At 39.1% G+C, this 15,092-nt stretch overlaps 1 protein-coding gene across 1 annotated transcript in view; it reads left to right on the top strand.

The window, feature by feature from the left end:
* Nucleotides 1-258: 258 nt before the first annotated feature.
* Nucleotides 259-15,092, top strand: part of gypc (glycophorin C (Gerbich blood group)) — a 28,744-nt gene continuing 13,910 nt past the window's right edge. The window contains exons 1-2 of the mRNA XM_089133254.1: nt 259-483; nt 5,982-6,140. Coding sequence (XP_088989380.1) covers nt 6,062-6,140 — 79 coding nt within the window. The 5' untranslated portion in view covers nt 259-483; nt 5,982-6,061. The remainder of the gene's footprint in view (nt 484-5,981; nt 6,141-15,092) is intronic.

The following is a 15,092-nucleotide window of genomic DNA, read 5'->3' as shown; positions in this document are numbered from 1 at the left end:
GTTTCTTCACAGGATAGGCGTAACTTGAGAGGGTCTGGTTTGTAGTACTGAGGGATACAGACAAACCCTTCTCGAAAATGCAAGATTTCACCATAGACTTAATCTGAACTCTCACGTAACTATTGCCTCTGTTTTTCCCCCTCCCTGTGCTCAGTCTGACAACAGCTGTGTTATTCCTGAGGAGGAGTTTGTTCAGTTGTGCCTTATTTTGGAGGAGGAGCCTGCCCAGCCATTGGTCGAACACAAGAAACCATTGGTAAAGCAGTATGTTAAGGGTGGAGAGGGCTGAAAGGGGAAGTTCATATGCTATACATTTAAACCTAACGGATCAAAAAAAAAAGAGAGACCTCTGCTATGATTCATAATATTATTCCCATCCTGTTAGAAAGTAAAAGAACAACTCAGCCTGAGTTGAGGAAATATTTCTATTCCTAAAGGGTTTTCAAGCTTGCAGGCTGTGGGAGAACTGTTAAGGAAAAGTTGGTGAGTTGCTTTGCAGATTTAAATGTTAGATTTAATGAGTGGAAAGTTACAAATTAAGTTGTAAAGTGTTAAATGAGTAAATACTTTCTTTTTTTTTCTTTTTTTTTTTTTAAGATGGTGCAAAGTATTCTGTCAAAAAGTTGTTCTATGCATCTGCCTCGATTTTCTCCCATGGTCAGAACAAAGTGTTACATTTATATATAAAACTGTGGCTTTCTTTCATAAATGGTCTTTCATGACTGGTCCTTGAAAGGGTTGTGGTAGTTTAGAGGTGTTGAGTGACAGAGTTCAAACATGCCAGGTCAGCATATAACAGCAAACAGTGGTGAGGACATCTGCCCTGCTCTTTTAAGTGGCACACATATTCCATTATTGGCAACTCCAAACATACAGAGAATAATATATCTATTTTTGTTGTTGTTGTTTTACAATTTGACAATCAACTTGTAGGGTAGTTCATACTGAAGTGAACATTACTTCATTATTAATCAAAATTCATTCATCGATCTAAACCTTTATGACTTTCTTTGATGAAACACAATATAGAAGAAATCTTTGAAAACAACATTAAAGGTGCCATCTGTAAAAATTGAGGTTAAAATATCCCAAAAATGAGCTACACGCATCAAAAGATTGAGAAGAAATAAGGTTGATGATGTCATTAAAAAACTGACACGTTATAGTGCTGCCGAGATATTAATCTGAATTAGCATGCTAAATTACTAGCCCCGGCCCGGCAGGTGTCGTAATACCAGTTTCGACCATGGGAGGCGGTATGCGGGCGGGCAACGTTAGCACCAGCCAAACTGCAGTACACGAGTGAGTCGCGCTCGCGCCAGCTTGTGTTTACTTGAACCTGACGTCAGTCGTGTGGAAAATACAGCCCACTACTACATTTCAGTTCAGGGAAGAGTTAAAAAACAATAATTGGTCGATATTATGCATGAGGAATACATTTTGGTAAGTTGTAGCATACTTTATCTTTTAACAGTGTTCGTGTTCTTTTACCATTAGCTAGTAGAGATGATCGGTTCACGTGTGCTAGGGATCTGTCGTGTAAAGCGCCAATACTGTATTTATTGTTTGAATTGCATAATAAAATGAACAGAATCTGAGAGCTGAGATCGGTCTCCGTGTCCTTTTCTGTGCATGACAAAATTGATGTGTGGCGTGAGAGTGTGTGAAAAGTGTTGTGAGAGTTGGCAGCTCTGAAAGACGCTGGCGTGGTCCACATCAGGGAATGCTGTCTGTCAAATTAATTCAAACTAATGATAAAAAATGTAATATGAACAAATCGAATATCATAAAACTAGAAATAATAGCCTGGGCTTTAATTTTCCCATATCGTCGAAATGCACCGACTTGTCTATGAGACGGCCCTTATAATTTAGTATTGAGATGTTGTTCATTTAGTCTCTAATCTCTGAAAATCTCCAAATGCTCCACGTGAAACTGCGGTCTTCCAACCTTTTACTATCGTGTCAATTGATTTGATTAATATGCACGAGGGAGACAGAGCAACACAGCACTCGCCCATATTGTTTGAAGACATGAGAGAGCGCGTGGCCGTGGAGGTATTTCTGGAGGTATACTGCCCCCATCTGGTATGGAACATGTTGTATGATTTGATTTTAAATCCCAGAGGGCACCTTTAAACCCCATTGATGTATTTCATGTGCAAAAAAAAAAAAAAAAAAAAAAAAAAAAAAAAAAAAAACATGTATCCAATTTTATGTTTCACAGAAGAAAAAAGTTCTACCGGGTTGAAATGACATGAAGATGAATGAGTGAATGATGACATGATTGTCTTGTCTTTTACTGTGTAATTTTGTATAAAATGGCCCTATCAAAACTTCAAACCTATCAACCAATTTCTTGAGGTGTCATTTGTGATGCTTTTAAATTGTCTTGACTTCATTCCTTGTTGGGAACTTGCTGGCTGCTTTTTCCTCATTATGCAGTCCAAGTTTTGCAAAAACATTCATATGTAGTCACTATATTTGTCTGGAAAATTAGGGTTCCCTCTCAGTCCAGAACATCAGACGTAGTCGACGTCGACTGAATGGGGGATCACACCAGGGAGCCAATCATCTTTGAGTACTATTGAACGAGCCAATGGAATTGGCACTCCGCCCCCGCGGCGTGGCTATAAATACGGAAGTGGTGTGTTAGAAGAGTGTGTTAGGCTAGAGTCTTCTCTCTGTGAGGAGATCCTGAGAGCGTTCAGTCATTTCAATGCTCTCTTTCCTGCAAGTTGGATTGGAGTTGGCCGTTCCTTCACCCTCAATATGATGAACATCATATGCAGAAGCATGGGAAGCATGTCCTGATCGTCAGATTCCTGAGGGAGCCAGGCTCATCCCTGCGCCCCTCTTTATCCTCGTGGGCCTGTCTCTGGTGCTACTGCACTGCGGGGACCACCCCTGAGCCACTGCAGGCAGTGAGTTATGGTCTCTGCTAGAGGGTAGGGACTTGCTCGCTTTCGGTCAACAACTTGTGCCTGGAATTCGGGCCAGCTAACTCTCACTAGCTGAGACCCTGGTCTGGATATGTGCCCAAGTTCCTACCTCTCCCTTAAACTGGGATCAGGTGGTGAGCCTGCAAGTGCTGCCCCGGAGGAGGCAGACCCAGCCCTTGCTTTCTCTGTCCGTCTGCTTCATTCTGGTTATATGTGGTCAGAACGCAAGCCTTAGGACCTCAGAGAAGCTCTTATCTGTTAAGGAAATCAGCAGAGAGGGAAGGCTGTTTCCAAGAGAGGTTGGCCCACTGAAAATGTGGTTGCCTTTATCTTGATGAAATGCCTGAGATGCTCCTCTTAAATGAGTGTGTGCTTTCGCTTCGGCATTGATACAGAGTGCTTCGCTGATAGATAATCGAGAGTTGGGGGCTGGACAACACATTATTCGAACCGCTGCTTCCTGTGGGGTCCCTTCACATGAAGCCAGTTCACTGTAAGCCCGGTTTGTTGTGTCGGCTTGCTGCACCATTCCCCTCTTATGGACTAGAAACATGAGCAATTCTTGCTCCAGTTGAGTTCCCCTTTTTTAGCCGAACCCTGTCGAGTTCTTCCATACCCTTCGGGAAAGGATGTGGCGGTACTTCCGAAGCCAGGCCTATCACTTGTATACACTGGTGGAGCCTGTGTTAGGCTGGGTCCATATGTTGTGATCCCTACGGCAATCCCATATGTGTATTCTTCCACAGTATGGCTCCCTGCGGTGACCCCTGGTCTTCCCTTAGCAGAGCCCACTCTGCTGTCACTGTCTGGTTGAGTCTCCCCCCTGTCTTAGGCTGGAGCCAACCCAGTGACATTTCATATGTTGTACTGCCCGGTCATCCCCTCAGTTCATTTGTGTATTGTCCACATGTTCCCTCCCTTCGGGCAGGATGTGGCTTCCGCAGCATCCCTTCCTTCCTTGTATGAAAGCTCTTAATTCAGCCGCAGGCATAAACATTGACACAGCTTCATGGAATCAAACAAAGTTATAAATTAGTAGCATTGTCAAGTCCATCTTTTATAACAGGTAAAATTTCTATCATTATTATCCTGCAAATATTACGAACTAAAAACACAAGAATGTCAGTGTAAGATGCATTTTATATATGCAAATAGAAGTAAATTGCTTGATTTCAGGAAGGAAGCACTGGGTGTGGACACTGAGTGAAGAGAGAAGGAAATACTGTGTGGGTTTCTTTTGTTTCACTGTAGGTGATAAGGTCCAGAGTCTTTAAAGGCCTCTTCCTTTATTTAAAGGGTCAACAAATGATAAAGAAGAGCCATTGAGTTTATTTGAATGTGCCACAAAGCACTATGTTTACAACATATCATATCTACAGTTGACAGAACCTCTGTCTATAGTACCTAAACATTTACCGTATGTTAGGGCTGACAGCTGGGTATCAGCAAGTTGGGGTCTGTAAGATTGTTTTATGTTTTTGAAAGAATTCTCCTATGCTCACCATGCCTACATTCATTTATTCCTATGATTACAAAGCTGAATTTTCAGCAGCCATTATTTCAGTCTTCTGTCAAGACAAGTCACTTTTATTTATATAGCGCTTTATACAATTCAGGTTGTTTCAAAGCAGCTTCACAGTAATAAACAGGAAAATAACAGAATCAATAATGCTCTCTCGTGGTCCTTCAGAAATCACTTCGATATTATGATTTGGTTTGCAATAAACATTTATTAGTATTAATGTTAAAAACAGTAGTGCTCTAATGGTTTTGTGGGCACTATAACATTTTTGGGGGGATTCTTTGATAAATAAAAAGTCTTTGTTTTTTTAATTTTAATGTGGCATTTATTACAATGTAATTATACATTTACTAAGTATTATTAATTAACAACATGTACTTATAGGGTTAGAGAAGGATTAGGATTTGGTTGAGGGTTAGTTATGAAAAATTTACTGTTATTACTAATGGGGAGTACATGTAGCATATTCAATAAGGACACATTTAAAAACAAAAACAACAAAAAAACAGCATTTCTTTGAAACAAAAACTTGTGTAACATTTTAAATGCTTTTAGTGTCAATTAAATGCTTTGCTGAATAAAAAACAATACAATTTTACTCCATATCTATCAGGATCAAGTTACCAGAACCTAATGTGTAGAGCGAGCACACTCACTTAAAACTCAAGCGTTTTAAGTGGACTGCACATCTGACAGCTGTGTGTGGGGACTCAGTCAGCAAAATGGGAGTTTCCTGCATCCACTTAAAATTAAGCACAGATTAACAGATTAATGTGGGGCAGTTGTGGCCTAATAGTTTAAGAGTCGGACTTGTAACCCGAAGGTCGTGGTATTGAGAATCAGTGTCTACTCTAAAGTGCAGAGTACAAATTCTGAGTATGTCGCCATGCTTTCCCGTCACGTCATTATTGATTTACAATGATTTACATATAAAATAATAGTCATTTATACATTTTCCCCTCTTTGAATTGTTTTTAATATGCTCCACTGACCTGGTCAAAAGCCAGGAAATTATCATTCAAGATTTAGCCTTCTGTTGCTTTTTTTACAGAAATGTGAAGAAACTTTATAACATAGATTCATCAAATACACACAAGCCTCAGATCGACATGTGCAATGCTGGCTGGATATGTGCCATTTTGCTGCCAATGGGTCACATTATCTTTATATGGTCTAATAGAAAAAACCTGGGGGGGCAGGTTTTGTTTACATTATGGCAACATTTGACCTGAAATCGGCTACATCGTGGTTATTATACCACAATAGGAAAACTTAATAAACATGCAAAATAACGTGTTAATAAAAACGTAAATATGCAGTGTGGCTTATATAAATAATGGTTAACATTGGAAAATTCAAGTGCAAATATGATTCACTATTCACATAGGGATTCGGATGATGTAATCTGTCATGTGTGCTTTATCTCAGACCAAAAAACAGAAACTCTCATGCTATTTCCTCACTGTTTCCCCGAGAGCACACTTGAGTGAAGCAATTGCCCTCTCTCTCTTTCTACAGACATCTCATCATCCCTGAGAACACTCTCCCACAGCTGTCCCCCTCAATCTCACTGCCAAATATTCCTTCACGTGTCTGTAATGGCCAACTCCACAGCACAAGCATTTACCGCAACCTCTGCTGAAAGCAACTTTGATACTTCATCACTCATACCTGTTCGTAAGTATTCTGTAGTTGTGTGCGCTATACTGAATATCAGCACGATCTGTGACAAGAGAGTGCAGCGTTATCAAGTGGATGTGTTTGGATGTGGCTTGGTGGCATTTAGAACAGCAAACTGCTCTGAATTTCACACACCATGTGGAACTGAAATTAGGTTTGTGGTTTGTGTATGTTGGCAACGAAATGTGTGGTGTACAGATGTGTGTAATCATATTTGTATGTAAGGTATGATATATATAGTGTACATTACTATATATATATATATATATATATATATATATATATATATATATATATTGGTGCCATAGCTCTAAATGTGAGATATGGGATATGTTTACTAGATCAGAAGCAACCAGCTGTGAAAGCATAGCCAACAGCATAACAAGCACATGAAATACAGCAAGGCTCTTGATAATAAACAGAAATCCGTATTAGTACACTTTGGGTATAATTCACCATGAATGAATTGTGCCAGCTGATAGTGTCCCTTATTTACCCATACTGTTTACTATTGTTTTCAGCACCTGCGGGAATTATGCAAATCAATAAATGGTAAAAATACCCCCCTAAAAAAGAAATAGTGCTAAGTGTCGTTTGCTTGATGAAATTTCCAATCTTGCAAGCCAGTTCTCTGTAGTGGAGTTTTTTTTGTTTTGTTTTGTTTTTTTCCTGAAGTGTGGAAATGAACTGAATGAAATATTTCTAGCATTCCAATATTGTTAGAAAGATACCCATCAAAACAAATTAAAATATTTTAAAATCCATGTACTTATTGGATCACCATTTTAAAGTTTCTACAAGGCAACTACTGTAGGTTTGGGGCTGACATTTCCTGACATTTATTACAAATTTATTCTGATTTTTCCGGAAATGTTCGGTATGTTGTGATATTTTAAATGATGTTTCAGGGAGAGCACGTTCAGTTATCAATGATAAGAGGTTTATATATAGATTCAGCAATCTCACCTCACTCCATTGAGGGTTTAGCAGCCTCCCTCCACTGCCCCTTCTCCACACTTCCATTCCTAAACACTTACATCGGGCCAACCTCAGAGCTCTGAGCCCTCCCCCCGGACAGCACGACAAATACACATTTAATCTTATCCAATATATGTATGTGTGAACTCGTGAATTGATATTTCATATTGAAACTATTAAAATATGAACCTCTTATGTCTTAGCATTTGTAATATACTTTCACTCCGCATCTTTCTTTCATTTGATGTTTGTGTGTAGCCTGTTAAAATAATGAAAACTGACACTCAAAAAAAAGTAGAAATACTGACTTTTTATTGTTCTCCAAAAATAACAACAACAACAAAAAAAAAAACAAGTGACTATTGGAAAAGGGTTTCATGAGTCTCAAGAAAAATGTTTTTGTTCAAAATAATGACATCATCCCCATCTTGTCATCATCCCCATCTTATTACTCTATATGCTTTTCTGTTTTGCTTTTTTGTCATTCTAAAAGCATTGTGACAGAAACAGATCAGAAACTATGAAAAGTTACAAGATTATATTTTAGATCAGAGGCTTTGAAATTTGGATACATTTGCAAAGAACCAGCAGGCCATCACCTCTTGTTTGTTGACAATGGGGCATAAGCTGACTCTCTGTGCCCCGGAAGACAGAGTAATGCTAATTGATGACTTCTTGATGTGACATTTTAAGTTATGTTTTGTTTTATTTTTCATTTTATTTTGAAAGAAAGATAAATTAAATAATCAAACAGGGACAAAGATACTGTAGATCGAAACATTTGAGGGAAGAAGCTACGCCGGGAGAAGAGGGAGAATAAATAAGGGAAATAGGACAAGACTTTGCTTTGTTTTTGGAGGAGGATGAAACGAAGTAGGAACCAGAGGGGTTACAGATGTTTACCAGCTACAGGACAAACGCTGAGTGAGTGTGTGTATGTGTTCCTCAGAGGAACATAACAGCAAGCCAAAATGTTGATTTATCTTCTGTTCCCTAACATCCAAATCCCCCACAATGTAAAGGGGAAAAAAATAGCAAAGAAAACGTTTGTTGCTCTTTATGTTCTTTTTTTCGGGTTAGTTAAATGAAGGACAGTCTGCACATCTGTGTTTGTGACTCTAATGGACCAGAGGTTACTAAACCAGTGATGGACTGTGTTACAATTGGTGCCGGGATGGTTCTGTTTTACTTTTTTTTTTTTTTTTTAAATGATAATAATAATAATAAGTCAAAATAAACAGAGCAATTCAAATAGGGTCATCACACCATCAGTGCTCTGGTCCTAAATATTTTATTATATTAGTTTAATTAGAAGAATTTTAGCTTTTGATTTTATGACTTTGGAACATAAGTAAATTATAATGGTTGATGATATCTTTGTTTGTAATGGTTTAAAAATTACAACAACAAAAAAATCTTAAATTTATTTTGTTTTTCAAATTATTTTTACATTTCGTTCTGTTTCTACTGACTCTGCATCAACAGTTACAATATATGCTCTTGTCTGAGCAAAATTACTAATAATTGTGACCTCAAATTCAATTACCTTTGTATGATGATGAGACTGTATGACAGCGACAGGCCAGAATATGTCTTTGTATACATACAATTATTATTATTATTATTTTTTTAAATGTATCTATTGCCCTGTTATTAAGATGAGTTTTGCTCAATCGGACCACAAGCAGATGAGGGAGACACCTGGTGTTTTAATCTCTTTTGTCCACTTTCGACCACTTCTCTCCGCATTTCTTTGAAGGGAGGATCTCTGGGCGGGTAAATATGTTTGTTTGTTTGTTTGTTTTCATATCTTTTAATCTAATTGACAAAATAAGCTCACACAATTACATATGTGCTTGGAGAAGATGGAAAAACATGCAGAGAGCATCAGCTATCGTTTCTGCTCTGACAGCCGCAAGACAACACAGAACGCGATGATTGTGAGTTAGAAATCAGTAATAGAGCGAGAGAACGTTGTGTTTGGTGCGTTTTTCATCTTCAAACCAAAATTGGATCTCCAGCCAACAAATTTAAATCCCTTCCGACTGACACGCTTCCCATAATGTTAATGCTTTAGGTCAATAGACAGAGAGTAGGCAGTCTTTTGTGGCTTTTCAAACACATTCAACCACATGAAAAGCAATTCGGTCAAATGTGGTTTCAAAAGTGGACAAGCTCAAAATGTTTTAGACCCTGTTTACATCTGTATTTAGCGCCGTCCACTTGTGATCCGATCAACCAAATCGCATCTTAATAAACAGGGCCTCTAAGGCCGCTATAAAAAAATATGCTTCATTTGAGAAACATGATTAACAAACCTGCACAATTTGAATTTTGCTTTTTAAAATAAAACACTGATACAATGCAGTTAGCTAATGTAGCTGCTGTCTTCAGTTAAATAATGAGTCTTGAAAGAGCATTGCATAGAATTGATCAGCGTTATGTATGAAATACAGCTTAAAAACAGTTTGTATCTTTGCAGCAATATTTGCAGTTTCCTGTTTGTGATTCATACAGCTTTATATGTCTCTCCAGAGGAATGTTGGAGAATCAACAGCGGATGCCTTATATATTATTACTGACAAAACCAGCCGCTGTTCTCAACCAGCTGTCTATAATCCTCAGTGGACCCGCAGTCACTTGACTGGCTCATGAGAGCACATGCCCATTAGTAAACTCATTGAAAAGCCTTTTTTTCTCTCAGAGAATCACTGACTCTCAGCTTGAATAAGAGAATCTGAGAGTAGAGAGAGGAGAGAAGGAGTGGTATTCTTTTGAGGCAAGATGCTTGACATATGGTTGGGTGAGATAGGAGCGTTTACCACTTTAGCCAAAAATCCCAAGCAAATGCAACCTCGGGCCATGAAGGAAAACGAGAGAAACACCAGATTGTTTGAGGAAAACAGTTGCAGAAAAACACAGAGAATGGAATAGTGAAGAGCTCTTTAAGGCTCCCACGGGACTGTGTGCGTGTGTGTGTGTGTGTGTGTGTGTGTGTGTGTGTGTGTGTGTGTGTGTGTGTGTGTGTGTGTGTGTGTGTGTGTGTGTGTGTGTGTGTGTGTGTGTGTGTGTGTGTGTGTGTGTGTGTGTGTGTGTGTGTGTTTGTAACATATTCTGAATCTCATGACTAACCCCATAAACAAGTGAGCTTAAAATCAGTGTTGTGATCATGATGAACCTCACAGCAGAAACAGAAGGCAGAAGGATGTTAGAAAGCTACTGATTAGAGTTTTAGTTATTTTACCCATGTATTCATCTATACATTCAAATCAGGCACAAACTTGTCAAGATGTGTTGAAAGACGTATGTAACCTTGGTGCCCTGAGAGGGAACGAGATGCTGCGTTTGAGACGCGGTGGGAACTCCCTGCGCGATTGCGTCGTGAAGCACATGTAAAATCAGTCCAAAAGTTGAGTATCACTACAGTATTTCACAATCCACTATGATGACGCTCGGAATTCAGATGGAGGGCGGGAGTGAAGAGCGCAATGGACGAGATGGAGGAAAGTCCGTACTGTACTACTTTACACGCTATTACAAGAGAAATAAATAAACAAAAAAATCAAACATATGTTGGATGTGATCCTTTTGTTATGAAGAGGAGCGATTTTTCAACTGAACTGAAAAATTTTCCTGCCATCGAGGCGGTAGATATCAGCAACTACCTCGCAGACATAATTTGACTTTACAAAGTTCAGAAACATTACACGTTACACAAACATAGCCACTTAAGTTGTATTAACTCACCTTTGACGAAGTGATCACTGCACACACAAGCATTTTCGGCTCACACCTGACCGCAGACGTAGGTTTGCAAGCCGTTTTTCCAGAGTTTTTCTCGTCAATTTCTAGCATTTCCCACCTTATGAACAATAACTTTTGGTACACGATAAAAACTGTGGTTTGATCGAATTAAGTAACGACAAACGACCCAATACATAGGCATTTTTGAGTTTGTTATAGTGCTTTATAAATACATCACTTCCTGCCCTCCATTTGCATTTCGCGCCATGGCAACGCAGTGGCGTGACGTCATATGAAAACAAGCTATGGAAAGCCGGGACGTCATAGACCAGGAAACTATAAAGCAACCCTGAAAACATTAACGCTAACTTCTACTTACAAAAAGTTAATTCATTGTAACTTGAACAGTAAAAACTGAAAGAATATGTTTGTTTTTTCCGCATTCCACTCAGTCCAGCGCTCAAATGAGCAGATAGATGTCTTTGATGCATGTGCACTACCTTGTGAACTTTTTTTTTAGCACTGAAATCCCTCACACATGCACTGCGCAAAAATATGGTTGCACACTGTGTACAGACATCAGCGGATTCAGATTGTGCTGATGATGGAGCAGAGCGTAGACAAGGGAAGTGTGTTTTTACAGCAGGCTTTCATTAAAAACTTTAAACATAACTGCTACTACAGAGAAGAGGCCCAAAAGCACTTTAAAAGAAGGTCTCATAAAGCAATCTGAAAAAAGCAGTAGTGTATATGCAGGTAGGGCCTGCTGTTGCAGTCATGCTTGCTGTGTGAAACAGCTAATCCTTTACCTGCTGGACAGGCGGATGAATACGGTAATGTCATGTCTGTATACTTATAAACTCGCAATGGAAAGTCTGAAAACTTTAAAACCCTTTCTGTACACTCAGGTTTAGGTCCCTGTGGATATTTCCACATTCCTCTTATCTTCATAGATGTGCACTGTGTCGCCTCCGGTACTCTTTCTCAATTTGATTTTTCCTTCCCCTCAGCACCACAATCTGATTTCTGGGCCACTGAATAACTGTATCTGTGGCCGAGTGACCTGGGGGTCATTTGCAATTTCCTTCTCTTACATATTTTTCTGCGATTCTCAATCTATTTCTCTCACTTTCGCAGCTTGCAAAGATTAGATGTCCTGGTCCCAAAGATGATAGACTGACCTTCTTAAGGGCAAGTGCTGTCTATAGAAATGAATATCATAATAATAATTATGCAGCTTTGATTATGGCACATGGCATTGTGAGACATATCCAGATGATGAATGAAGCCATCTAGGCAGCAGAGGCCATTCGGATTCATTGTGTCGCCGCTCAAAGGAATATGTTGGATTCGCTGATGTGCATACGGTTTCTCAAGGGCAATTCACACCAGTTTACGTAAGGGTCTAAAGAGTCAAAAATTTTGAGATGCTGACAAACCCAAGTGACCTGTTATGACCAGAATAGAAAAATAAAACGTGAAAAACTGCCATTTCAAATATATAGCTGTCAATGTATGATATAAAATACTGTTATTGGCCACTTACAGACAAGGTTTTTCATAGATTTTGGAGAAGAAGTGAGGGTGTTAGAGAAGTAAAGACAGATGTGTGGCTATGGAATGGTGTGGAAGAGCAAGCTGCTCGTTTTTTTTAGTTTCACAGCTGTTGGGGTGGATCCTCTTTCAATACAACAATCCTCCATAAACTAGTGCACCAGTAAACACCCAATTCAAACAGTTGTGTGTGTGGATTAGTATGTTAAAGTTGCTGTTCAAATGCTATAAAAAAAATTTATTCTTTCAAACATTGGCCTTTTCTTTTGACCTCAACCAATTAGTTGAGGTACACTAGTGTTCAAAAGTTTGGGCTCAGCTAGAAATTAATACTTTTATTCTAGGATGCATTAAACTCATCAAAATGACAGTAAAATATTTTTAATAGTACAACATTTTTCTTCATAAATGCAGTTTTGTTTATTCTGAAAAAAAAATGTATCACCGTTTCCATAAAAAAATATTAAGCATCACAACCATTGAAATGTTTCTTGAGCAGCAAATCAGCATATTAGAATGATTTCTGAAGGATCATGTGACATGGTAATGATGCTGAAAATTCAAACTAGCTTTTATCGTTTTGAGTTATGAGCCCAGATGGCAAACTGACATTGAATCAACGTGGAAACAACGTCTCTCATGACATTGAAACAACGTTGATTTTGCTCATCGAATTAACGTTGAACCAACGTCAGACGCGGCATTCTTCAAAGCTAAATGACAATCGAAAATTGGTTTGCTTTCATAACGTTGAAACAACGCGTTGATTTCAAGTTGATTTTCCGTTAGTTTTGAAAGAATGACGCGTCTGACGTTGGTTCAACGTTAATTCGATGAGCAAAACAATGTAGATCAACGTTGTTTCGATGTCATATTTCCACGTTGATTCAATGTCAGTTTGCTATCTGGGAGGTTATCAGACATAATGAGTGAAAGATTCTAATTGGTTGTCAACATAATTTATGACCACTATGAGCCAATAAAATTCACCTCACTTAAAATTCACCGGACTTAGGTAAACCTTACAAGCTAAACTACTGTCGGGCTAAAACCAGCACTGTCTTGAGCATTACTTGAGCACTGCTCGCTGATCGATAAAACAATTCCATGGGCATTGAGTAAGACCCATACTGTTACCCAGTTCATGCCGAACAATTTCACCCTGACTGCATAGATATGGTTAGCTCCCGTAGGATGCTATTTATTGGGAATGACGCTTTTAGAGACCATGGTGAGTCCATGGTGATTATGCACTATATGAGCCCCGGGCCCCTGCCCTTGGGGCTTTGGTGTCGGATCCCAGTACGCACAGCGTTTTACACTGTGTTCCCCTAACGGACGATTTTACGCAGTACGAGAGAACCTCTCGTAAGAGAATGTACTCGGTTACTAATGTAACCTCGGATCTCTCTAGAAGAGGGAATGAGTACTGCGTATCTTGCCGTGCTTACAACCTGCTCTGGTTCACTTCAGTGATGGAAAAACCAGTTTGTATCAGCCTGTCGAGTTGTATTTATAGGCCAAGGCCACGCCTGTTTCGGCGGGACGTGACGTAGTAGGTCCTCTCTCGATAGGATGCTGCTGTTGCCGCAGGTCAGCCAATAGGCACGCAAGCCGTCTTGCCTATGTCTGCATGTTGCTGCAACACGTTTTACATTAATTCAAAATTAAGGATAATTTTTTGGGCTTCAATATCTCGTGGAAAAGAGTTTTCTCCTAGTATAGTACTCGTTCCCTCTTCAAGAGAGAACCAAGGTTACGTTAGTAAACGAGGACGTCATTGTCCGTTGGTTTGGTATGGATGATAATAAAGTTATCTTTATAGTTATCGTTCTTGGCATGAACCGGGAATACAATATTTGATATTGTTGTGTTTAGTGGTTAGGTGTGGGGTTAAATGTTATAAAATTTAAATATGATATTTATTTGTGTTATACCGTTTGCTGTTACATAATCCTCAACAGAGATGAGAATGTCAGCAGAGCTGTGTTGAGGTGATGCAGGATACCATTTTCTACAGCATCCATTCCCTTATGAGACTGCCAAGCTCAATAACAGAAAGCTGTTCCTCTCTCCTCTATTCATTGTAACAGCACAAGCTTTCAGCACGTTTCCCACCCTCCCTCCTCCTCCAAGACATGCTGAAATATTACTCCATTAGTCACATCCATTACTCCTGTTTCCTTCCCTGTCTCATTTCTCTTTTAGGAATTGAGAGAGACTAGCATGTGGTTTCCTCATTCTGTCTCCGCCATCTCAGCCCAGTATGGTTATGAATTTACTATAATCACCAGTGTGTATATGCTTGCACCTGTGCTGTCCTGGTGTCTGCCCTCTCCGCCTAGTGAGCTACATGGGTGTTGCATGATGTAAATTGATGCAATAGTTTGATGTGATCAACCTCCTTATGTTAGTCTTAGTCTACCTAGAGTTCAGCTCTGGCCTACCGTGCCAACTCAATGAATAACTAAGATATTGTTTAAAAAAAAAAAGGTATTGAATTGGTATTATTTTAAATCGAGTTCAACAACCCCAAAGCTTTACTGTCGTTTTCTCTTCATGGGTTCGACGTTTCATTTGGTAACATTAAGCAGTTTTGATTTACATGCTGTTTAATGTTTGATGGTCATGTTATTTTACATTTGTGTGAACAATCTTCTATCACTTGTTTCA

Source organism: Pimephales promelas, chromosome 7, assembly GCF_988280905.1.
Source record: "Pimephales promelas chromosome 7, fPimPro1.hap1.1, whole genome shotgun sequence".
NCBI classification, from domain to species: Eukaryota; Metazoa; Chordata; class Actinopteri; order Cypriniformes; family Leuciscidae; genus Pimephales; species Pimephales promelas.
Note: the sequence above shows the minus strand (reverse complement) of the source record. Positions and strands in the feature narration are given on the sequence as shown.